This window comes from Zalophus californianus, chromosome 4, assembly GCF_009762305.2.
Source record: "Zalophus californianus isolate mZalCal1 chromosome 4, mZalCal1.pri.v2, whole genome shotgun sequence".
In the NCBI taxonomy this organism is placed as follows: Eukaryota; Metazoa; Chordata; class Mammalia; order Carnivora; family Otariidae; genus Zalophus; species Zalophus californianus.
Window position 1 is genome coordinate 113059994 of NC_045598.1, and position 27493 is coordinate 113087486.

Here is a 27493-nt window from a genome sequence, read left to right on the forward strand (position 1 = left end):
ATAAACTCTATATTTAAGAAACATTACCTCTGTAACTGAAATAGCACAGAAAATTAAGCAACTGGGGAAAATAATTGTCACTTTTTTTCCTTTTTGAACAAATATATAATACATTCCATTTTTTGCTTTTACAAGAGGAGGAACTTTTCTTTCTACTACAACTTTACAGGAGGAAAATAATCTAAGCTACTTTACATAACATTTTTTAGAGCACTAAAAATGTTTTAATAGTCATCAAATTTTCAGAAGAGTACAGAATATAGAACTCTATAATTATGTATGATAATAAAAATAATCATTGAAACTCTATCTTGTGATCAGTTGGATAAAAAAGGAAAGTGAAAGGACAAAAAAGTAGAAAAAAAAACTAGAAGAAAAAGGAGAATAAAAACATAAAATCAAGGCAGAGAATCAAGAGTAAGAGATACATCCAGACATCATGGAGAGTGGAATAGACTTCCTCACAGGAAAAAGGACAGGTTTGTACCCATCAAAAATTCATGTGCTTAGAGCACTAACGTATTTGAAAAACATTTAGAGAGAAAAATCTTTCATGAAAATAATATTTGGACATTTACACCATGGTAACTAGTAACAATTAAGTCCTCCTGCCCTCCTTTTTTTACACCAATGGTAGACATAGATGAGAAATTTGCTTTTTGGTCTATTTTTCATAGTCAGGATAAAATGCTGAAAAAAAAACATTTTTATTAAATTCTCACAGATAGCAACCATTGAAATCTCTGGCTCTAAGAAGTGTTCTTTTTGCTTAAAAAAATTCCTTAACAAGTATTGGATGTTAAAGACATGTAATCCCCAAAAGAGACTTTTCATCATACTATAACCAAAAAGAATGGAAAATAACTGAAAGAGGAAAGGAAATATATTTTTCACTGTGTGAGACAATACTATTAAATGCCATGTCTACAAACCACATAAAATAATCTAATATACATCCTGTGGTAGGCATCCCACACTTAAGGAAATACAGTAATAAACCATGGTTTTAATGTCTGATTATGATATACACAATTAACTCTTTCATTCAGTTCACAGATTTTTAATGACTTCTAGAATTCTGTAGACACTACTCTGGGATTAAGAACTGAACTAATTGACAGACTCTGCTCTAAAAAAGCATAGGCCAGATAGGAGACATAACAGATATTTAAAACATAAACTATAGTATAAAAAAATACTATATAAAAGCATATTGACAAAAATAGAGATTTCTTCTAAGTCTCTGAAGTCATGCTCCATATATCATAGTAGTTGTAGTAAGAGAGATAATAATATGAGATAGAAATGATAGAAGATAGATAGATAGATAATAGGTAGTAGATAAGAGAGTCTTTTCTATATGCCAGCTTAAGTGATCAGCATTTATTTTTATTGTCCTATTTGATCTTAATTGTAAACACTTGATTTATAAATTTTATTTGTGTCTCCAAAACTGTGAAACAAATTTGGATTGGTACTCTGTCTGAATCTCTTCCATCTTGCTCCATGACCATTTCAGAAGTTCTCCACCCAAATCCAATTTCCCACCGCTCTACCTTTGCACATACACAGATGAACTATGTTCCTTCTTTACAGAGCAACTAAAACCCACAGCCATGACCTCCTCAACCATTCACCACAAACTACAACACCACTGACATCTCATCATCATCATCTCCTCTTACAATTCTCTCTTCAAAACTACACTCTAAAATGGTGAAAATTCTCAAATTATGAGAAAAAGCCGTCCCATTTTGTATCTCCTATCACTCACTTGTCCCAATATGGCATATTGCAAATTGAAATATGGCATATTGAAATTCAAAAGGCATGTTAACTACTGGTAATAGAGCCTTCCTAGGTTTCCAGACAGGAACAGTTGTAGTTGAGGGGTCATGAGGAGGTCGCATCTGGTATGCCAAGTCCAATCAAATGGGAGCAACTGCTGGTTGCCGTGAGAATCATATTCAGAATTCTGAGATCATATCCATGTTCAACAAGAGCCCTGAAAGAGCTTAGCAGTGTTTGTCACAGATGTAATAGAAGGGGACTGGTCACGCAACTGCTAGTTATTTGCCTATTCTAAGCTAGTGTTTCGTTGTTCGCTACAATATTGACTGTATGCTTTTTATAAAGCAAATAGCAGGAACACAGTAGACATTTTATAAATACTTATTAATTAGCTTAATTAATAATTGAATGAATGGGTGAATCTAATGGTAAAAAAGATGTTTCTATTTCCAGAATACTAAGAATTATGCTGCTGTTGTTGTGGCTGTTATTATTACTTTCATCTTGAATACATGTTCAATTTTACCAAATTTTGTCATCCTCTGAGATGACTGCGTGGGTTTTATGTTCAGTTTTACCAAATTTTGTCATCCTCTGAGATGACTGCATGGGTTTTATAAGTGGACATTCTATAGTGATCATTATATTGATACTGACTCAGTCTTATACTCCTGAAATTATCCCTCCTTAATCACATTGCATTACTCTATTACTATTAATGATCTGTCTGAGGAGCACTTAAACATTTTTCATTCCTTATCAAAAAAAGATATTAGGATATGATTTTATTGACGCTGTCTTAAGGGTTATTACCAGAGGTATGCTAGTTTCATCTAGTAAAATGAGTAGAGTTTCATCTCTTTATATATTCCATAATACAATGCATTCTTTACAATTTGGAAGAGTTTGCCTATTTAGAACCCAGAGACTATTTGAAAGCTATTCTTTGACTACTTCAGATTTCTAAAGGCTCTAATTTGACATGGTGTCTTTCATTATCCTAAAATCAACTAGAAAATTATTAGGATTTTCAAAATTATTTTCATAAAAATAAAAATAGCAATTTTTAAGAAATTCTGCTTATTTTGTGTTTTCATTATTTCCAGCTTTTGGATATATAAATTAGTTACTCTTTAGTTTTCACCTTTCCACTTTATTAATTTTTGCTATCATTCTTTCCAACTTCAGTCAGACACTTAACATAAGCAAGAAATAAATGTCCGTCAAGCTCAGCCTGTGAGATTTGTGGTTGTTGATAACCATAATCTAGCCTATCTTAACCACGTAGGCTTCAAAGATACAGGTTTGTTCTATTTCCTAAGTTAGGTAGGCAGTAGGTGGGTACATTTAATCTGAGGACTCAAACTTTTCTTCATATCTGTAACTCTTCAACCATTAACTCTTCCATTTTGTCTTGCCTGCATTCCTTTTTCTATCTTTTGGAACCTCTATAAATATTTGGCATTTTCAATCTTTCTCCATGTCTCTTAATCTTTCTTATGATTTACTAGTCCTACATGTTGAGTGACCCCTTCCAGTTTCCAGTTCACTAATTCTTTATTCTAATTAGTTGTTTAACATATCTATTGAGATATTAACTTCAATTCTGTATGTCAGGACTTAAATTCTATTTACTTTTCAAATATCTGTATTTCTTATATTTTCCTTTTCTTTGAACATAGTATCTATTCATTCTTTTACTTAATTATGTTAAATGTACTTTTACAGTGTCTTTCATATTGATCTGATCTCCCTTGATTTTGGATCCCAATTCCTTCTTTGTTTTGTTTTGTTTTATTGCTTTTCATTTATTCTCATTGCTGGTAGTCTTACGGCTATTTATTTTCTTAATCAGTTTTTAATTTGTGTACATATGTGACAGAAAGAACTTCTTGGGAGTCTGTTTTCCTTCCTGTGGTTGTCCATATGCGTGGGCTTGTGGAAAACTTACATGGTGATTTCACACAAGTTTTCTCAAGATCTCAGTGATTTCATGTGTTCGAGAGCAATTTTAATGCTCATGTGTCAGTTGGTCTTTCCAGCATCATGGCGTCTAAGTAAATTCAAATTTCTCTCCTGTATAATATAGGCTTAGATAAGAATTTCACAAAGCTTCCTGTTTTATTCCAGCATCAGTCTCTGGTGTTTAGTCAAGAAATTATCTTATTGCTTCCTCTTTCCTAATGGGAAGTGTTTTTCTGATTCCCTTCATCCTTTGAATAGATGAACAGCCTTTATGCGGGGAGCTCTGTTTCAGCCCTCTATGTACAGTAAGCTAGAGAGCAAGTCTCCTTGCCCTGGGTGGTATTACAACTCCCGCCTCTGATTCCTAGAACCACTATTCATGTATCATATAACTCCTGGGCCAAGACAGCATTCACCACTAATTTCTCCTTGGCTTTTCATTTCTTTGTCCTTTATGGCATGTAAAAATTGTCCTTTATTTTGAGCTTTTTTATGTTTAAAACGCTTCTTTATATTTTTACCTTTTATTTAATGATTCTAAGAAAAAGTTCAACAGAAAAAGAGGCTTACTTTACTGAATTGGTTATTTCCCAGGAAATTCTCCTGAAGTCAAATTGTCACTGAAAAGAGGCTATTAGTCAAATTATCATGCTCTTTTTAAGATTGCGTTTCTATCATTTTCCAATAATGGAATAGGTAAGAACAAAAAAAATTTTTAATGTTATATACAGTACAATATGTTTATATATTTTAATTGCATTTTCAAATGTTACTTCAGGTAGTTAAAAATGAAAAATGAGCTGGCTAGTTCATTGACTATAGAAGTCATACTTAAAAAAATTCTACCCTAGCTAAAAAAAGTTATAAAGTACCATTTGGAGTTAATGCGATAATGGGGATATGGACCAAACTATCCAGAATTTGCAAAGAAGATCTGGTGTTATGCAGAATGAAAGCAATCCTTGACTTGATCCAATATTTAAAAACATCTAAACTGATTGCAACTAGTTTATGTCTGCTTCAAACTCGAGTATTTTCAAAGGAGAATATTTTAGGATGTTCTATGGGTTTCCTATGTCTTAGCCAAAGAATAACATGCTTTAAGAAATGGAAACCTACACAGGTCATGCAATTAGCCCATGTTCTCAAAGTTGATTACTGTGAACCTAGAGAAGGACCCAGGTTATATCATGAGTCCTACGCCTTTTCTAATATTCTTGCTTTCTTCATATTGATTATGGATCAGGTAAGTATGAATATTAATTTGCACATTTCTTTCCTATAACTTACTAAGCACTTACAAATATTTTCCATATATTCTACTAACTTTGCATGATAAAAGTAATTATTGCTTTTCTCATTCACTAAAGCAGAAAACCACATCAATTGCTTTCCCCAATTCAAGCCAACAAGTGAAGATGTAGATTCAAGGTCTCCTGGGATTTTTATTTGCTTAGTGAGGCAACCAGCTGAACTGCACAATTAAATGCACAAAGTAAAGATTTTCAACAGTGACAATAGTGTGCTTTGAAGTTAGAAGAAATTGTTTGATAGTCATGTAAATTAATAATATCAAAGTTCCTCAATAATTTTAATACAAAGCCTAGAGATTATACAACTGAGATTATTCTGACTCCATTTTGATATATATTTTGTGAGAAAAAAACTTTGGGTTGCACATACCCTATAATGACTTTTGCATAATATAGTCAATTTCCTTTGCTTCCAATCTGAAATGTACCTTTCATGTGAATGTCATGCTACAATGAACAGGAAAGGGAAGACGAGCTACCATGGAGACACATTTTTCCAGCTTTACTTACAGAACATTTTTTCTTTAATTTTCCTGAATCAACACTACTGACAACTGTAAGCCAAAGCAGATTCATTTAAACATGGCATTCTAAAGTGTCCTTACAGCTAGCATTCACTGGGGGCTTCTTAGTTGCTAGACACTCTGCTGAGTTTGATGTGCCTTAAATATTTTAATCTTCTCAATAAACTTATGAGATACTTACTATTATTATTGTCCTTTTAGATATGAGAAATATGAGACTAGGGAAGATCACAAAAAGCTACACAGTGAGAAAGAATCAGAGAGAGCATCTAGAACCCCTGTGGTCTGTTATCAGAGCCTTTATTTCTATGTGCTGTACTATGTTTTTCACAATCTCCTGTTCTAAAGCCAATGCAAAACACCACCATTAACAATTCTGAAAAAGTAAAGAAAAGAAAATATTGGCGATGTTAAGTTTTACATAGTGACCATGCATTTTTCACCTCCCCTTCCTCTGCAAAGATGAGCATGTCCTAATCCCTGGAAACTGGAAAAATGTTAACTATCATAGCAAAATGGGTGTTGTAAATGTGAATAAATTGAGGATGTTGAGATGGGAGATGACTGCGGATTACCTGTGTCATTACACAGGTCCTTCTAAGTAGACAAGAGACTGAAGAGTAGGTCAGGGAGAGTTGACTACAGAATAGTGTCAGAATGATATGATGTAAGAAATGCAACCACACCATTGCTGGCCTTGACAATGGAGGAAAGGGCACAAGCCAAACAATGCAAGCAGGCTGTCTCTAAAAGCTGGAAAGGCAAGGAAACAGATTCTCTCCCCTGGAGCCTGCAGAAAGGGACATCATGATTTTAGCCCAATGAGACATATTTCAGACTTCTCACCTCTAGAACTGTAAGATAATTAATTTGTGTCATTTTAAGACACCATGTTTGTGGTAATTTGTTTCAGCAGTCACGAGAAACGAACACATAGCTATATATTACACTAGTTTGGCTATGGATAGAGCCTAGACTTTGGAATCAGATAAATTAAGATTAAAGTTTGCATTCTCTACTTGCCAACTGCGTGTCCTTGGGAAAGTTAACACTAGTTCACAAGATAATGGCCTAGAAAGTGTATAAGGCTTCATGGCATATATAGAAAAGATCCAATTGAAATATTCTATTCATTTTGAAACACGAAGAACTATTCAAAAATAGAACCTCATATATTAAATTGTTGCCTTATAAAATCCATAAAATTTAAAAGATTAACAAGAAAGACATAACTTCCATTTAGGGACATTTTGATATGTGACTGTCTCATTTTGATATGAGAAAATTATAAGTCTAAAATGAACAGTCTCATTCCCTAGATTTGAGATAAATTAGGAAAATTCATCAAAGAATATCATTCTCCTGTTGTGTTCTTATTCTACTAAAGCAAGCATCAGCAACTTTGTTCTTACATAGTGGGTAATAAATATTTTTGGTTTTTCAGGCCACACATCTTATTGCAACTACTCAATCCAGCTATTATAGTGAAAAACTGACCACAGATAATATGGAAATGAATGGGTATGGCTGTGTAACAATAAACTATAAGAACAGGTGGCCAGTCTGTTTGGCTGTAGTTTCGCTGTAGTTTGCAAACCCTGTGTTAGAGTCTGGCTTGAGGAGTATTCACATTTACTCTGAAGTTTTACCTTTCTTAGTGCCATCTTTCACTCTCAAGTGTCTGGGGGTATATGGCCCTAGTCTCATGGTCACAAATGCCTGGAAGTCTTTGGCCTGCCCAGGAGCTCCCCAAGGGATTGGGCCTCTCTCTCATGACCACTTAACTATTATCATTGGAAAACCCCCAGGTGCAAATTGGGACTGACGCAGATAGGCACAATGGTCACTGTATGTCTGCCTCACATGTTGCAAAGATGCCAACCCTAAGAAATACGTGCTTGGACAAGGAAAAATATCTGTGGTGTGTAGGTCTAGTCATTGAGTAACTACTCAGAGGCAGATTTACCAAACAAAATGGATACACTTTAAGCCTTGCAATTCTGGACCATCCCCTGACTTTGTAAACACTGTTCTGGATACTGGGCAAATCACAACACAGCCCTCATGATGACTGAAATGATGCTTAACAGATTCTTTAAAATCACACTTGAGAGATTGTCAAATGTGGGAATGCCATTTAACTAATCTGCACTGCCTCCTCTTTCCCAATCTTTGTTTATAAATAACAGTAACTTAACAAATGTTTGTGGCATTGATATGATATTAAGAAGACCAATGCTCTTCATGCAAACAGAAAAGTTAAGTCATTGAGAAAGGAAGTTTTCGGGCGCCTGGGTGGCTCAGTTGGTTAAGCGACTGCCTTCAGCTCAGGTCATGATCCTGGAGTTCCGGGATCGAGTCCCGCATCGGGCTCCCCGCTCAGCGGGGAGTCTGCTTCTCCCTCTGACCCTCTTCCCTCTCATGCTCTCTATCTCTCATTCTCTCTCTCTCAAATAAATAAAATCTTAAAAAAAAAAGAAATACAAAAAAGAAAAAGGAAGTTTTCAAAAACAAGGATTTGTTAAATTAAGAAATTAGAAAAAAGAAAATTAAGATAATTATGGGACAAAGAAACAACCAATTTTTTTTAAAGAAGTGTATGTTTAATTAAAAAATAAAAGGTGAAATTATGGAAGGGAGGACATGGAAGGATTAACAGACTTGTTATAATTTGGTTTCCAAGGGGAGAAAACAATGCATAGAGTAATTTAACAGACATGAGTGGTAGGAAACATCACAATAGGACAAAATATATTGGAAAACAGGCAACACATGGCTATGTTATTGCTTTCTTTTTTTTTCATTAAAGAAAAAATAGCTTTGGAAAACTTTAAAAAAATCTATTACTGCCTAATGAGACCCATACTTATTTCAACTGACTTTCAGGGCAGTTAGCCTGCCCACCTCTAAATCACCAGCATAATGTCATTGGATAATGGGACTGTCACAGTATAATTCCATAGCTACCCCACTGCCCCTTCATTTTCTAAGGGAAGATTATATAAGATTATAACAAATTATGGCTACATATGCCTCTCTTGCTACAGGTATTGACACTAATGGATCTTAGCTCCACTTGGCTGAAAAATAAATCTGTTCTATAGATTGGCAATAAACAGGCCCACAGTCAGGGAAATCGGCTTCAGCAGACCACCCACAGTTCTGAGAAAAAAGGGAAAGACTTGATGGGGAATATAAATATAGCCTTCATTTATGTTTGATTTGTGATCAAAATGGCTAAGCTGCAGTTTTTTTCCCTTTCATGTCAAGGCACATACTGTGTGTCGAGATGCCCCATTGGCAGCATCATTGTGTGTGTGTGTTCTGGGACAGTGTGACATGGGGACCCGGGACGACCCACTGTTCCCAAAGACTTTCCTCAGCAAAGTGTATGCTCCCTGTATTTCCACATAACTCAGTGATAACTGAGTCCTAAGAAGCCTGGATACATGTGAACATGAACCTGGAAGAAAACAATAAATAAATAAATAAATAAATAAATAAATAAATAAATAAATAAATAAACAATGTATATGTTAGTCAAAATATTAGTTCCAATAAGCCCTGCTTTTTCCTCAAGAGCTTGTAATAAAGCAATTTTCTATCTCTGTTCACAGTAGAAAAAACAGGGACCTGATCATATTTTTAGCTTCTGAAAAATAAATTTTACACTTGAAAGCTGAGAAAGAACCTATTGGTTACATTTTATTTTTTAACATTTTAATGAATGTTTTTGCCACAGCCATTTTAAGGTGACCTTCACTATGAACCCATACACATCAGGTCTGATACTTACCAAAATATTTTATTTAGGATTTCAGTTAATAAATAAAAAGCTAATAAAACATTTTAGTCTACTACTGTCCTTAAAGTGCTTATCCACTGGGGCCTGTTCATGGTCAGAAGTCCTTATGAAATAAGAAAAACTAAGCATGCTTGCTTAAAATTCAAATTTTAGTTCCTTAACTGAAAGAGAGTTTCAAATAAGTCCCAATGGTCATATTCATGTTAAAATCACAAACTAATTACTCTTCTTTTTTACAGGGATTTTTTTTGTAGTTGTCGTTTAAGATATATTCAAATTTATTTATGTAATATATTCAAATTTATTTCAATTTAAATTTACTTATTAAGATTTACATGGTCCAAACCCCTAAAATCTAAAACAACAAGAATTGTACTACCTCAAAACCAAAATAAAATAAAACAAAAAAAACTTGTGTAATCTATTCATTAATCCTCTGCCTATTTAATAAATATTTACTAAGAACCAGGCATTGTTAGACATGAAGGATAGAAAGTTTAAGGAGATATGCTATTTTTCTTTTTCTTTTTTTTTTAAAGATTTATTTATTTATTTTAGAGAAAGAGAGAGAGAAAGCAAGCAGGGGAGGGGCAGAGGGAGAGGGAGACAGAATCTCACACAGACTGCACTGAGCAGGGCTCAACACCACAACCCTGAGATCATGACCTCAGCCAAAACGAAGAGTTGGATGCTTAACTGACTGAGCCACCCAGACACCCCAGCGATATGCTATTTTTCTTGAGAATGTTCACAGTTTAATGAAAAAGTTGAGTATGTAAACAGTTACAATAAGAAGTACTTTACTATAAATAAGAACAAAGTGCTAACAGACCACTGAGGAAAAGTTTAGAGAAAGAGAGAAAAGTTGGCTCTTCAGGGGTAGCAAAATTCAAAAACCTTGAACTGAATCTGGAAGACTGAGGAGGTCTTAACCAAGTAGGTAAAGGAGATCTGTGTTTTCCAGGCAGGAAGAATTGCTTATGCAAAGGTATAAATGCCAGAAATATCATGGCATTCTCAGAGAAAGGGAGAAAGTGAATAGCAATATAGTTAAAGCATAGTGCCAAGTTTGGTTTGGAAAACAAGAAACATGGCTGAAAATTTAGATTAGTACCAGAATCTAAAAGGATTAGACTCCAAGTACAATATTTTTCTTAACCTAACTGGAAAGAGAAAATCCCATGATGTTTTTAAGCAGAGAGGGGATATGCTCTAATTTGTGCTCTGTAGTAATTCTGAAGCTGTAATAAAACAGGAATGTAGTGCAGGAAAAGATAATAGAGAAGGGCTGTAAGAATTCAGGTGGAAGTAGAGAGAAACCTAAAATATAGATTTAAGGAAGGTAAAAACTTTTGTTTAAACAATTGCACCAAGGCTAAATTGTAGGGGGGGGAAACTACATAAGCTAGAATGAATATTAGATTCTGTTTCTGGCAAAGGTGTTGTAATAAGAAGGAGACTAGTCTTTCCATCACAAACAACCGTAAAGAAGTGCAAAACATAAGAGTGCCTGGTTTTCAGACACTGGACAATAGGCAGCATAAAACCAAGAAACTGAGGAAAGGGAAACTTGTGACAAGGGCCCAGCTTTCTGCCTGGGGAAAATTTCCCCCAGGCCAGGCAGGTTGCTAGAATTCAAGCAAAGCTATGCCAGAATTCACGGTGGTGCTGTGCTGAGGGGTTCCCATCAGAATTCAGAGCAGATGAAGCTCCTGAAACAGAGTAAGGAGTGGGGCAGACCCTGACTTGAGGGCCGCCACGGTCCTTGGGAAGGGCCAGGTCAGCACCTGAGCAGGAGGAACCTTAGAACTACCACAGGTTCTAAAGGAAGAACCCTTTAACACCTTAGTAACACCCCAGACAAATAGCCAAGGTACAACATACCAAGTTTTAGGATAAGCTCTAACCTTACAAGGATAAAACCTTCTTTAAGAAAGCCTAAAGCCTAGCATCTGCATGGGAGACAGAGCTTGGAGATTGGTTCTCCCAAGTCAGCGAGGTTAGGATAACACCTTGAGCTTTCCACATTTCCAATCAGACAAAGCATAAAGAAAAGCTTATTCAAGTCCAAGGTGGAATCACAGTAGTTGATAGGCATTTAAAAGTTATGACAGGCAAAGAAACAAAAAATGTGGTCCATACATAAGAAGATAAGTAGTCAATAGTAATCAACTCCAGAAGTATGGCTGTGATGTTGAATTGATAAGAAAGGACATTAAAGCAGTATTATCAATGCATTAAAAAAATTAAATAAGATGTGTTCTTAATGAGTTAACATTTAGATAAATGTCAACAGAGAATTAGGAACCATAAAAATTGTAAATTTTAGAACTAGTGTAACTAAAATGAAAACTTCACTTGTAGGTAAGAGGAGATTGAAGATGGCAGAAAGTCAGTGAACTTGAAAAGAAAATTAGTAGAAAATATCCAACCTGAGGAAGAAACAAACACAGAGTTCCCAAGTAATCCAGAAATTGCACTGTTGGACTTCTAGTCAACAGAAATGGATACATAAATCCACAAACAATGCTACTCACATTAACAAGAAAACAGATCATCCACTGATACATCTGGCACCTAGATAAATTTTCAAAAACATGGTAAGCCAAGCTTAAAAGAGTACATACAATAGGATTTCATTTATATGAAGTCCCAGAACTGGCAAAACCAACAGTGATAGAAATATGATCTGTGGGCGCTGGGGAGGGACGGGTGGGAAAATGAACTGTAAGAAGCATGAGGTAAGTTTCTGAGGTGAGGAAATGTTGTCTTTACTGGGTGATGATTACTCAGGTATGAATATTGTTCAAAGTCATCACACTGTACACTCAAAACATGCATCTTATTGTGTGTTACAGCCACCATATGACTAGAAATGTAATTTTAGTTTAGTCAGATTTGGGGAATTTAGACAAAATACATTAAACCACATCCAGATATATATATTTTGGCAAAATAGAGTTTAAAAATAAAATGAAGCACATATTTTGTTCATTATAAAGTTTTCTATAAAGTATTTATTATATCAAAAAAAGTATTTATTATATCATCTTGCATATGATCATAACACTTATGGGATATATTAGTATACATTAGTATAATATATATAGTAAAATACAGTATAAATGTCTTCAGTTGAATGATTATCACTAAAATATTTTAATACAGCATCAATTTTCAAAGGTAGGAAAAAAGCAGATTCTGAAAGAAATTCATTTCTAAAATACAATCACTAAGACTCACCACTATAAAATCTACAAAACGGTTGCTAAATTAAATGTCATTAAATGTCATGCTTTAATTTTGCATTCCATTTTTACTAAATGAATTGTCTTGAGTGCCCTCTGAGAACTGGACCTCTGGGTATAACTGACTGACAACCTGATTTTTTAATTGGCCTCTTGTCACCTCTTATTTGCTCAGTCCTGTGTTTTCCTTATTTCAGTGCTACAGGGTTGATTGAATGAGTTTTTAATTTTTTGAAATTGGGGTTAATGTAATGCAAGAATGAAACACATACATGATTTGTTGTGCTGTAACTTTTCATTTCTTTGTATATAAAATTAGTATACACTATAGTTAATTGAGGCCTCTAAATATTTAATGAAAAAATGAATTAGTATGGATGGATAAGTGTAAAAACCTAATTTACACCTAAGAAAACTTTATCCGGTCAGGGGGTTCAAACTGAGAATAGTTTTCAAATCCAGGGCCCTTGGGGAACTAAAATGAGCCTCACCAGGCTGTCACACTTCCCTTAATGGACCATCCAGTGTCTACTGAGCTGCTACACTGCACTAGGCCATGTGCTTAGCTCTGGGGACCGAAAGATAAATTAGACAATTTATCTGCCACCAAGAAGGACATACTCTTGGAACCCTGTCATTAAATTGATATGTTCTCTAGAAAGGCAGAAAAGCGATGGAATGAAAATGATCAGGAGAAGGAAGGCTCTGAAAATGGCTTTTAGAGTCAAGCAATATGACTTCGTATAATTGTATAAGATGGTATACTTCTAAAATTATTGTTTGGAGAAAATGTGATACTCGGGCATCTTGTGCTAGCTATGCCATGAAATGCTGTATGTGACCTTGGAAGCTAAGAGAGAGTTGTCTGTGGTGTGCCATATGTATAAAACAAGAGAAACAAGAGATAAGAGAGCTGAGGGAGAATGAAAAATAAATCCTGAACAGAAAGAAGCAGAGATAAGAGGTGGAAAGAAAATGCTGGTCCTCTGGAGGCCTGGCTATATTTAAACAGTCTAGCATCCTTCTGTAACTGAAAGAACAAAGTCACTCCCTCCAAAAAGGATAAGAAACAAGGACAGTTGAGCAAGGACTAAGAACAGATGGTAGTTTCAAGTTTGGGGCCGTTTTTGGCAAAGGGAACAACCATTTCAATATATGAGGTGGGGGAGTACCCATTGCACACATGTGGTAAGCTCTAGGGGGAAAAAGGGGTGCTAAATAAATATGGGTGCCAAATAAATATTTGTTAAATCAATGGGAGAAGAGTGCCCACAGGTGGCTGTAGGAATCTGAGTCCTCTAAAAAATATGTGCAGAATTTGGAGTGGGTAGTTTTACTGTTTCTCTGCAAAAGAAGGTTCATAGCTTCTAGCAGACTTTTAAAATGGTCTAACATGAAATGGCTAGGAATCATTGTTTCACAGCAACTGAAGTTACTAACATACTAACCATTCTATAAAGGTAAAGGGATGATGTTGATGAAAGGTCCTTTAAGGCAGGTACGAATATGGAAGTTGAGAAACATCTAGAAGAATGAGAGCCAGGAATCTTGAGGAAGGAAGGCCCAGCCATGAGGAAGGTGACCAACGTCCCTCAGGTGTCAGGACAGAGACAGATGGTGCAAGGTGTTGAAAAGGCATCACTGCAGAGTTTGACCTTGTGGAAACTTAGGGTGGAAAAGGGGGAGAAACTAAGTGTTTTTGTTTCTTTAATAGTATCAAATGAAGCAGCTATGAGATAGGTGCATGTACTGAATATAAATTACTTAACTGGTGAGTTGTAAGCTATTATTTAAAAAAGCTGAGGCAGCTGCACATCCCTGTGATAATGGGAGACAATAACCTTTTATTTATTAAAGAACCAAAGTATCCATATCCACAAAACATCCACACATTGTATTTTCAAAAGGGTATTCAAAAATAGCCATCAAAATGACCTCTCTCTGTTTGAGAATTTATGTTCTCCACTCAATGGATAATTAATCCTCACAATCAGCTCATTATATGTTTTGCAAAGAATAAAAGGAAATAGCATGATTTTTTAGAGCAAAAATAATCCTATAAAAAAGAAATGATTCATTTTCATATGGTCTTTAAGCAACTCTGAAAACTTAAACATTTTTGACAAGAAAGAGAGAAAGGAAAGGAAGGAGGGAAGGAGGGAAGGAGGGAAGGAGGGAAGGAGGGAAGGAAGGAAGGAAGGAAGGAAGGAAGGAAGGAAGGAAGGAAGGAAGGAAGGAAGGAAGGAAAGAAGGAAGGGGAAAAAGAAAGAAAGAAATTCCTGCAGCTCTTGGTACTGAAGGAAGTAAGAAGCCTGTGCATTTCACAATCCTAGCAAAGGCTGTAGGTCTTTGGGTCCAAGAGAAGTGAAGCGAGCACAATGGAAGTCAAAGGGTTTGGCACTGCTCCTGTTTGCTTCTTCTAGAACTCCTGTTGATCTCCTTTTTATCTATCTGGGCTCTGTCTACAATTTCACTTAGGAACAAAGGGTCCATTTCACCCATAAGTCTTAATATCTTTGGAGTGGGATGGGTCAGATGCTAATTCTAGGATTAGACGCTTCCATGCAGGGCGTTCTACAAGCCCGCAAAACCAAGGGCTTCCAGTTTCTCCTGCTTATTGCCCTAGCTCTGGTGCCTGCCTGCCAGGTCTTCCCTCCATATTTCTTATATCTCGAATGACCTCGGTCTGCCCTCTCAGATGACAGTCTCTCACGGATAATCGCCACTCCTCTGTTAAGACTGAGTTATTTTGTTCTGTTTTGTTTTGTTTTTAAGTATAGTTAACATGCAATGTTATATTCGTTTCAGGTGTACAGCAAAGTGATTTAGCGATTCTTCACATTCCCCAGTGTTCACCAGGATAAGTCACCAAACAACGTTATTACAATATCATTGACTATATTCCCCACACTGTACTTTTCATTCTCCATGACTTATTTATTTTATGACTGGCAGTTTGTACTTCTTAATCTCCTTTCCTTATTTTACCCATCCTGCCGGCTCCCTCCCCTCTGGCAACCATTAGTTTGTTCTCTGTTTAAGAGTGGTTTGCCGGTTTGTATGCTCAACACCACTCATCATCAGGGAAATGCAAACCAAAACCACAATGAGATATCACCTCACACCTGTCAGAATGGGTCGCATCAAAAAGACAAGAAATAATAAGTGTTGGTGAGGATATGGAGAAAAAGGAACCCTGGCACACTGTTGATGGGAATGTAAATTGATGCAGCTGCTGTGGAAAACAATATGGAGGACAGAATTTGATACCACCTTCCTGAAGGAATCCGTCCTGATTTCCTAGCTCCCACTGCTCCATATGTGACATGACAGGGTTATGTGGCTTGTGAGTCCCCCACGTCCCAGGCCCTGAGCTCCTTGAGGAGAATCCAAAGTATCTTACCAATCTTACTGAAATGAACTGAAAGCTGACTAAAACAATGTCCCAATGTGGCTTTCTTGTGACAGACCAGGTATTCCTTATGGCAAAACTGTTGGTCATTCAAGAGAAAAGTTGTAGCATGGTTTCCACATGTTGTTATGGCTTTTTAAAGCTACCGAAAAGATCCAATGTGAAGGTACAAGGAAAATCAGATTTTACTCCGGGGTGGTAAACTGACACAAGCCTTCAAAATTAACTGAAGTGAAGAAAAATCATTAACTTTGTACACCTGATGACACATAAAGATGAGGGGATATATTCTGGAATATGAAGATATCATGTGTGAATTAAAACTATTAATTAAAGAGCACCTTCTGAATTATCATTTTATTATATCACATAGTCGTTAACTGAAAAAAATATATGATCTTAGATCTAGAAGGACCTCAAGGACTTTTTAGTGAAACAGCCTCACTTCACAGGTGAGAGAACAAAAACTAATCTAAAGTCGTCCAAGATTGCACAACTCAATTTGTCCAAACAGAGAGAAGGAACCTGGGCCTCCTGACACCACCTCTCCATCCCCCCCATTACTTACAGCAGGTATCAGCTATTTTAAACAACCTCTTCTTCCCTAAGAATCCTCACTTTCCGGCCCACAGAGATGACAGTTAATGACCCTGGGGTTAGGGGCTCCTGTCCAAGTTGCAGCTGCTGTCTGTTGAGCTGCCAGCAGGGAGTTGGCGGAGTTTACCAACTTGCTTATCACAGTCATAGTTGTGATTTGGATTATGTAATTTAATTAAATGTTATATAAAATAATGAGCCCTTTGTGTAAAAGAGGAGAGTACTTATTCCTATGAAAACCAAATTCATTGTTTTGGGAAAGGTTGTCAAAGGGAGAGTCAAACATCAATACCAATTAGTTGCATGTTACATAACTAAACTATAACTACAGGGGAATGATAGAAACACGTACAAGGAATCTGCATTCATACCATCACTTCCCTGGAAAATTCCTATTCCCCTTTCAGAACAATCTTATACAAACATAAAAAATTAAGCCTGGGCATAAGCTTATGAATTCTAATCAGCAGATCTGTATCAAAGCAGCAATGACAAAACCAGAACGCAGACTTTGCAACCCCCGCCCCCACCTCACCCTTGCGGCCCCAAAGCTCAAGTTACAGGACTTTATGTGTGTTCAAATGTGTGAAGTTAAGATGTGCTTTAGCCAATTCTTAAGGGGTCCTAATAATCTAAAATATGGAGTTTTTAATGTTCCAGGGCAGTATTTATTTTGTTGATTTAATGATATGCTCTACTTGTTTCCAGTTTTGACTGGAGTGGTTTAGAAACAAACTTAAAACCACACTTGCAAAATAATACAAAAGGAGAAGAAATAACAAGTAACAGGAGAGGGTAAAGAAATAACTTATAAATCGGCATATTTAAAGCCATGCCACCCTCCTTAGTGAAATCAGCTCCTGACAAACTGCAATCTATAGATTTGAAGATGGAGACTGTAAACACAACTCCAACTTATCTATTTTGTGCTCACGGTTGAATGAGTCTGTGGTTGCTATTTTACAAATTCAGTATGAATGCCACTGCAAAGTCAGACACCTGGCAGCCTAAGAAGAAAGTAGGGTAGCTCGGCTTCCTGGCCTCCCCGCACCCACTCATGCTGGTCAGTCCTGCTCTCCTCATGCAGAGGCCACGCACCAGGCTGCACAAAGTTCTTGCAGTTCAAACATTCCCCAAAGCAAAGATAAAGACTCCTTGTTGAGGTTTCAGAAGACGCAGAGTTAACATTCCAAATGCCTGAAAGGAGCACACAGAAAGCCAGGCGTGTGAACAGTCAATGTGCAGTGTATGGGCCACTGTCCATCCGGGAGGCCAGTCACGCCTCGCACTGGCCACTGGGAGGACGTGTCCTGCAGCAGATGGTCCGCATCCATGTTCCAGCCTAATGCTGTGTGTGGTGATGACAAGCAGCCTGCTGCATCACACATGAGAGCCGGAGGACTCAGGAGGACTTTGTGATGGGGACATTTTAAAAGGACACATTTCTGCTACTCTATAATTGGTGGTGAATTTACAAATTAGCTGCGAATTGAGAAGTGGGACCCCAACAAACTGCAAAGCCAGACTTGCCCCCAGGTTTATTCAATGTAGACACTGTGCTTACAGGAAACATTTAAAATAATGATAGTGTTGCACAGACTGCCAAGAGCCTATCTACACTGTCTTCTTGCTTCACCTGGAGTATTCCTGAAACCATGGGATTCCTTGCTGCTAGCCTCTCCTTCTCCCAGGACATCTTGTGCAGGTTAGCGTTTCACAGGGAGGTCTCTCCTAGAGTCACTCTCCTGCTTTAAACACAGGATGATCAAACTCCCTTGCATGGCATGCAGGGCCCTTTAAAAGCTTCCCCTTGTCACCTTTCTACCCCCTCATGCCATGTAGCCCCACACCTTCCTGCTTCATTCCCTCTCCCTGGGATACTGCCTGCTGTTCCCACTTCATTCAACTATCACACTCAGAAAATTCCAAAAGCAGATCAAACGGCATCTTTTATCAGTAGCTTGCTGTGACTCTTATTCGTACCTCCCATTTCTCAGCTTTGTGTTCCCATAACATTCAATTCCCATCTCTGTGACAGCCCATTCCACACAGATTTCCACCAGCCCCCTGCCTTCCTTGCATGCTGTCTGGCTCTCCAGAATGCTATTTCCTTCATCTTGGGTCTCAGTGCCTAGCACAGGGCTGGATCAGAGCATACGTGCAATCTAATAATGATGCTGACAACTGAAATGATAATGTTATAATAAATCTATCCACAGGTAACACTTACTGATTACCTATGATGCACCAGAACGGAACTAGGTATTTGATACGTTCTATATAATTTCATCTTTGAACATCTCTAAGGAAGCAATGTTTTTTTTTTTCATTTTATAGATATTCTGAGATTTAAAACTGTTTAAATACTTTTCACAAGCTCTCAGTACTAATAGGTGGTGGAATGGAGATTTAAACCAGGTCTCTATGAAGCCAAAGTTAATGTTCTTGCAAATTCAATCTGCATGATACTCTGACTTGTTCTACATATATTATACATTTACTTAGTCTAATATTCTACATAAGTATGAAACAAATTCTAGTGGTATAAAAACATTCATACCCTTAGTATTACAAAATAAAGGCCTAATGTTGACAATTAGCTCCATAATTTGCAATTTTAAGCTTCTCTGAAAGATTTCACATTAATACACCATAAACTATTAGTAAACATGTTAGTCTTCAATATTTAGCCAACTATAGACAAAACTTCTTAATAAAACATTTCTTTAATTATTTTTAACTATTTTGGAGGATGAAGAGTGGTGAGCATGAAGAGCAGTTAGTGTTGTTTCCTGGAAATATCCATTACTTGTAAGTTAAAAGGAAATTTGAATCTCACCTATAGAGAACATAATATTAATACTTTACTGAAAGGCACTAATGATGTAGTGAATAAGCCCCAACTCAACATTCTGATGATAAATTTAGAATTATTTGTTCTTTTGACAAAAACTAATTTCTATTTTCATTTCACTACTTTGCTCTGCCTAAGAAAGCCAACTTGTGACATTATCATATCAATAAAAAGGCCTTGATTGGATTACCACAGAGCAGGAATGCAGGAGACATGCCAACCTCTCTTAGTTGAGATGTACTAGCAAGTACTACCAAGGAGGGAGCAACATTTACATTTACAAAGGAAGTGGGTGGACAAAGGCGTTTACTGCTTGGTCTCTAGAAATCCTTCCTTTAATATTTGGCTTCTCCCAAGATAACAATTATTAAAGGCTCTGCAATAACATCCCCAGGCAACCAAATCCAGCCACACAAAATGTCCTTTAACACTTCTCCCTCTGACCAAGAAATATATAAATCTAAGCAACATTTGCACACTTACTTTTTCAGTTTTTGTCGAATCTCTGAATCTTTAATCTCGTTTTGAAGATCCTCAAAATTTTCAACAGAAGTCAAATTGCAGAAAACTCTGAAGTCAGCATAGGGAGGGATCCCGTGGTCTCGCCCCCTTTGAATGTTGGTGGCAGCCAAATCCAGGGCCACAGAGTGGGCGGTGGAGAACAGCTTCTCAGTCAGTTCTAAACTGAGCAGTTGGGAGGGTACCCGCAATTTAGCAGCCACGCCAAATAGCCCCCGAAGGAGTGGATCTATCCCACCTTCCTCGATTATTCTGGAGGGTGAAAAGAAAGCTTTATGGAGTGGAAGGTGGCCTTCAGGGATTTCTCCGAAGGTGTCATTCAGTCGATAAAGAATAGGATTGATTAACGTGTGACCAAATCTGAAGGCTGCAGTAGCAAAAGAGTTAATGATCCCTGCATTCACATTGGGGTTGTAGCCCTGGTAATCCCGCAGCATCTTCATGCCAGGTTCCCCCAGAATCTTGGGCAGCCAGTGGCTGTAGGTGATGTGCTGCAGCTGAGCACCCACAATCTTCCTGGCTTCATGATAAAGGGTGTCTCCGTCCCAGTGGGGGTTCAGGGCAGACAGCTCCGTGGCGACCCTGTTGTGTTCCCGAAACCACAATGTGTGCATGGCTGTGAGGGCCAGCTGCTCGTTGGCCCTGTGGTCCCCGGCCAGGAAACAGGGGCTGCGGCTACCCTGCTCCCACCCTGTGCACTCAGTGGGTGGGCCCGCAGCAAAGGGCAGTAAGGGCTTTCCCGACCGCACCCACAGCAAGCCTGTCCTCAGGAGTCCCCGAGGTTCTGAGTAGTCTCGGAGAATTTGGGATTCCCGCTCCGAGCTCCCATAGACATTAGAGGCATCTATATAGGCTGTGAGTTGGTTAATCTGTTCTCTCGTGTAGACTGAATTCATCACTAAGGAGGTCATGCCACTGCCACACACGGGGCTGGAGCGTGCAAAGAACATGCACGGTGCTCGGGTCCCTCGGGGGTCAGTGTCAGGAATGATGATGGGGAAGCAAGGAGGATCATTCGTACATACCGAGCTACACGGCTGCCCATCAGAGAAGCGAGACATGCTCAACGCAGGCACTGTGTGGTCTAGATCGTGGTCTAAAAATTGGCCCCACTGCATGAGCATGTGTGTGTATCTATGGTCACGAGTGACTGTGGCCGTGGCTGCCAGCTCTGTGGAGACCAGCCTGGGTGGTGGGAGGGGATACCGGCCTGACAGGGCCTCACGGCCGACCCCACGTGGCAGGTTGAAGCCGTTCTCGTAGGCAGGCTTCAGGATGCGCTCAAAGGCGGTCAGGGATGCACCCCACATGGGGTGCTGCAGGTTGTTGCACGTTCCGTCCTGGGCTCGATACTTCTGATGGAAACACATGTCAGAGCAGTTGGGCACCTGCCTGTGGGCTGTACATCCAGATAAATTGGCTATGAGGCTGAGGTAGTGTGGGGACACCAAGTCATTGTATAGGAACTCTGAAACACAGAACAGCAAGGGCAATGAAGAGAGCTGTCCTTGAGGTAGAGTGAGAGGGGGAACCTCAAGCCCAGGTGCCGTAGGGATGGGCCACTCTAGGCGGGCAGAAATCTTTCCTACATCCACCACATTTCATTACGACAAAGTTGAAAGTTCTAATTAAAAGGGGGTGGTACTTAGTGATGCTTCTCTTATGAGCAATGACAAATTGCTAGAATGAACAGAAAAGGAGAGAAATGTCCCAGTTCCCATCAAGCTCTTAGTTCTGTGACTTTACCAATATAATGTTGGTAAGGATTTGGTAAGTCCTCATCACAAGATTGTAATATTTTTTTTTTTCCCATTTCAGAATTCTTTCTTTCAGGTTTTATGCTCCTAGAAGACAGGGTCTAAGATGTGCTAGTGTGGTTGTGTGAATATTAACCTGCGTGATAGTTGATATGAATGGATTAAGCAGTAACTTGTAAACTACCACAAGCTGTCATCCCCCAGGGAATGTGCAATACAACCTGGAGGTGTTTTGGAGCTGCTCTTTTAACAGAGCTTAAAATTGCAGCATAGTCCTAAATCTGCAGAAACTCTTCACTAAGTCCTGCTTGCTAAGAGTTATTATCCCCACTTAATCATCAGAAACTGGCTAATAATACCAGGACCATTTGTCCTTTATCTGTGTAAGCTGGTCTCTGTCTGGCTGGACCCTGAGATATCTTAATCTTGGATAGATACAATAATCTTTCTGTATATAAATACATGGATCCTGGGTTCACTTTTAGGGCAAACTGATCCTGGAGGGAAAAATAAATAAATAAAGGCCTTTAACTTTACAAATAATGAAAGAGAGGTAGAACAACATAATGTTTTTTTCTTGAGAAAATTTTGTTAAAATTCTCGAATATTTTAGATGAGAATACTCAGTTTGGTAATGAACACCAAAAACAACGGATGCATATTTTAGCAAAGTTAAATCCCGGTAGATATTCATTGCTTATTCTCTAGTTATGAATTTAGATTAAGTTATTATTGAAAATTGTTTCTTCCAATAGATATGTGTGAGAAGAGAACTCAAAGGCCCTTTGTCCTGACCTGGAGCTGGGCTTTTTGCAGACCTGACCACAGCTAACTCATCCTTAGTAAGACTCGGAATGAAATTTGATTCAAGCGCTAATATGGACCCTATGGAAATTTCACTTGGATATTTTAGTTAAGGAAACTCTGAAACCCGACATAATGGATCATTAGGAGCTATTAAATAGAGCTTTTTGAGTAATTGTATAGGGCACCTAAAGGGTGAGCCATGCACAGAAAGGGGCTTGTGCACTGTATCTTGATTTATTTTCTTTTTGGGGGGGCGGGGGTTTATTTTCTGAAGGCGAGTAAAGAAAGGGTAAACCTCTAGAAGTTGCTCTTGTGCTCACAGAACAAATAGTGTATAGCAAAAGATCATATTTTTACTTCACTTTAAAGAGAAAGACTTAGAAAATCTGAAAGATTTCTAAATCATTCTCATTTGACATTTACTAAATAAATGTCTGGTTTTGGAAAAAGTACATGAGAACTTCAGTATAGCAACAACAATAAAAAAGATCTGGGAGGGATACGTATGTTATAGGTGGAGTAAGGAATTCAAATAAATTCACTGAATGGTTTAGGTGATTCCAATAACAAGGAGAGGAACACTACCCTAGGAGTAAAGCCTTTTTCATAGGAAAGAGGAATATCTTTTGGATTCAAAACGTCCACCTAAAATGGGCCCCCTAGATTTACTTGACGTAGATAGCTGCTAGAAGTTGACAAGTTTGAATATACATTTATCATCCTTTCTTTTGAATTATAGTTCTTACGAGAAACATCTGCATTCATTTGGTAAAGTGGTAAATTAATTTCTACATCACATGGAGTTTTGGAGATTAAAAACTGAGGGGTGATCAGTTTTGCTACTGACAGTAGGCTGAGAACAGAATGCGCCCTAGAAGCTGACCTCTGCCCTCCAAATCCACAGTGAGCCCCTGCTTCACGTGTTCCTGGATGAGCAAAAGTGTGTGCTCAAAAACCTCTCCAGCTCTTGCTGTCTCCACAGTAAATGGGTCATACGGATAACGAAACTGAGCCAGCAGATCACTAGGGGTGCGAGGTTTCCTGCAAATGACAAAAGACATTACTGTTCACAAGGCAAAACTGCAGAATCCATGAATCTCACTGTGCATTTAAGAATACATTTCCCAAACAATCAAGAAGAAGAAAAGTTTCACACCAGAAAATAAGCTTCACAGGGGGAGCTGAGAGTTCTTTTCCTACTTTATTAATGAGTGAATCCCAAATGCCAGTGCCTGTGCTGAACTCAAAAGATATATTTTTAATGAATCAATGATTCAAAGAACAGTTTTCTATAAAAGGTAACATTTATGGTGAAAGTTATAAACTTGTGGGGTCCACACATAGGTCTGAGGGGGCTCAGTAAACCCTCTGAAACAGCATGCAAGACACTCAGTTTCTGGACATTGGCACTGTCTGTCTTTTCTTTCCTCAAATGTAACTGCCTGGAAGATGCTGGAAATTCCCACTCACGTTTAAAACCCTGCTCAGGCATTGTTCTCCCCAGAAACTCTCCCTGGTAACTCTGACAAGCTACCACCTTCTCAATTACGTCTGTATGCTCATATACATCTATTACATACACAACAAGATGTACTTTAATTGTTGACATATTGTCTCTTCTGCTACAGAAAGACTGTGTCAGGGATGAGATGCTGCCTTATACATCTTTATATTCCATGTACCAAGCCTAGCAACCAGCATACACATTGAAAAACTGAACTAATTAAGATAAAAGAATATTAGTCACTGAGAATGTGAAACTGTTTTAGAGATTTTGGTCAACGAAGGCATGTCTGGTCCTCTACATCAGATATTGTAATAACTTTAGATCATAGAATAGTAATGATATTAATAGCTCACTTTAATTAAGCCCTTTCCATGTAGCAGACACTGTTGAGACACTATCTGTACTAACTTATTAGATCTTCCTAGCAAGTATGTCCATGAAACAGATTCTATTGCTATCCCCATTTTACAGGCAAGAAGTGTGAGGTACTAAGATGCTTAGTTACTTGCCCAAGGTCACCCAGATAGGAAGTGATGAAGTGAGGAATCACTATAAAGATATAAATAAGCTGTATGGCTCTAGAACACAAGTCCACGATCAGTGAGACATGCTGTTGTGGTATGCAAGGAGCAGAGCTGTACTTGATTATGGTATTATAAGGTATTCCTTTTAGACCGACAGTTGCAAAGACTGGGTATATACTTTATTTGACTTTAAAGACAACAGCCATGTTTTCATTAATATGTTCAGGTGATGCAAAACTGCATCCCTTGTACCTCCATCAGGACTGATGGGGACTTTATAGAACCTGAAGTCTTCACTACTCTAAAGATATTCTGGTTCAAATAAAAATAACCAAAGTACTACATATCCTAAACAAAACTTTCATCTGTGAGCTATCAGTTTATGGCCAGATGTGTTCAACTTGACAATCACTCTCAATTCCTGGATTGGCAGGAGCACTGGGTCTGACCCTGGTGGATGCTGACCTAAGAGAGCCCATTACCTGATACCTATCATAGAACCACATAGAGTGGATCTGTGATGTAAATTTATGCCATTTAGATTCTGTGGGGAGCAAGTTTCATTCTCTTTGAGACTGAGCTGGCAATAGTGGGTAGCCCAGAGGGTGATAACACGCACACAGACTAAAGAAAACACCCGCTTTTGGCAATCTTATGCACGATGCCTGCTGTGATTTATGGAGATTATAAAAACCAAGTAGGACTGAAGTGAAAACAATTTTGTAATCAAAATAAAATAAATTCTTACTGTGAAAACAAATGTCTTCGTGTGGAGTTAATTGCACTGTCAACCCTCTGTACAGCATCAAGAATGGATGATTCAACAAAGTCATCGCCAGCTTGTCTACCCTGTATTGCTTTGAAAATCAATTCCATGATTAAAAGTATCAAACAGACCTTGAAGTTAGGAATGATCTTATACAAATGGCATTACAGAAACTTCCAGGACAATAAAAATGTTATACAGTGTCCACATGATACTGTCCATTGCAGAAGAGTAGGTAATTATCCTGAAGCAAAGCTTCCAGAAATTATAACAGTATTATTTAGGGAACTAAAGCATTCCAAAAATCTAGTAAAGCTATGTGAAATATTTCCTTTTTTTACAACACTGATTCGAATGGGATTCAACTCTGTTAGTAATTTGTCATCTTCAGAAAGGTAAGAAATGCCTATCTCTTCAGCCACCTTGCTTTAATGTGAAACATTAAAATGAAGTAAATATTATCACATCCTTATGGAGATTTCTTAAAGCAAGAATTGAACTCTCAATAAGATTTCAATGAAAAATAACTCATGTTTTTTCTATAGATCTTTGGTGTGTGAGAATTCTATCAAGTTGAATATTATAGACAAAGAAATATTTTCACTTAGAGTTGATAATCTTCAGCATATTTAATCTTCTCCAGATGATGGTTTAAGAAGTTTAAGGTAAAGAAAAAAAAACGCTAATAAAAATGATCATGGATATTAAAAACTCACATAAGAAAAATAATTGAGCATATCCATATTATTTAGTTAATTTTTAAGAATATTAAAAGTATAATAAGAATTTATATGACATAATTAAAGCAATAACTTAATCTTAGCACGGTTGAATATTGTCAAAAAATCAGTGAGTTATTCATTCAGAATTTCAAAAAAATAACTAGATCCCAAAAGAATCAAATAAGTTAATTGATAAATAACACTTGGAACATATGGTAAATGCCCAATAAATTTTTTTTAGTAGTAATATTAGTATCAGTTTAATACAGGTCATTTACTTAATGTAATAGGAAAAGTCTCATTAACTTAAAGTCAACTAATGTAACCTTAATTCTCATTTATAATTTATCAGGTTGAAGATATAGTCAAAGTAAAGAATATTGTAAGTGGAAATACCATTTAGAAAGTTATTGCAGAAGTCTAAATGACCAAAGAATGAACTATGAAAGAGGAGGTCTATTGAGAAATGGAAAAGAAGCAATATTTGCAGGAAAAACTGGTGAGACGTGGTAGTTAGGGTAAAGAAGGAGGAGGGAGGAGAAAAAAAATCAGAAGTTCTGCCTTCCTCCTTATAGAATATGGACTGTATTAAAGGAGTGACACAGGAGGTTACAGGTCTTGAGGTGAAAATGAGGAGTTCAATTTAGCATACATTCGATCGGTTTTTAACACATGGAATTGGAAAGCCTGTGGGTCATCCAAAATGAAACGTCCAACACAACAATTAGATACTCAACTCAGAATTTCAAAGGAGACAACATTGTTTGGATTGATTTCTTTATATCATTACAAACAGTATATATGTGGTATTTGTGCTCCAAAATTTTCATTTAATTCATGCTGTGTCACTATTTAACTTTTACCAATCCACATATTATTCCAATGTCTCACTGGTAAACACTCTATCATGTAGACATGCTCTAAACTACTTCCTGACTATTGTTGCACATTTGAATTCTATTGTAGAAACAGAATTTCTATGCCAAGAAGGACTCTTGAGAGTGTCCAGTTCCACATTTTTAGGAAATGAGAAAATTAATTTCAGTTATGGGTAAGGCATCCAAAGTGACTGAGATCAATAAAGGTAAGTTGAATGAATTAACCGAGGGTTTTTCCCACTATCTTAAACTGTTAATATTCAATATAAATGTCTTGTGTCATCAGACTGAGCCATTTTCACAAGCAAGAAATGAGTCATAAGAATATACTGTGAATGATGAACTTGACAGCACTTAACAGCACATCAATATATATAGGAGGTGTTAAAATAAATTATGTTTTGAACAAAAATTGTGAGGTTTTTTGGGGTCTAAAGTAATATGTGTAGCTTTCATATGCCAAATATCATCCAGAGAAAGAAGTATGCTGCTGTGAGTAATATT

General features: G+C 37.4%; 1 protein-coding gene across 2 annotated transcripts in view; it reads right to left on the bottom strand.

Moving 5' to 3' along the window:
* The window catches only part of PXDNL (peroxidasin like), a 481521-nt gene that overhangs the window by 62937 nt on the left and 391091 nt on the right, over positions 1 to 27493 (bottom strand). For both annotated transcript variants that reach the window (XR_003517612.2, XM_027581093.2), the window contains exons 15-17: positions 25372 to 25480; positions 23476 to 23633; positions 19993 to 21496 (exon numbers count right to left, since the gene is read on the bottom strand). Coding sequence is in view for 1 of the 2 variants with exons in the window: in XM_027581093.2 (XP_027436894.1) it covers positions 19993 to 21496; positions 23476 to 23633; positions 25372 to 25480 (1771 nt within the window). In the remaining variant the exon portion in view is untranslated. The remainder of the gene's footprint in view (positions 1 to 19992; positions 21497 to 23475; positions 23634 to 25371; positions 25481 to 27493) is intronic.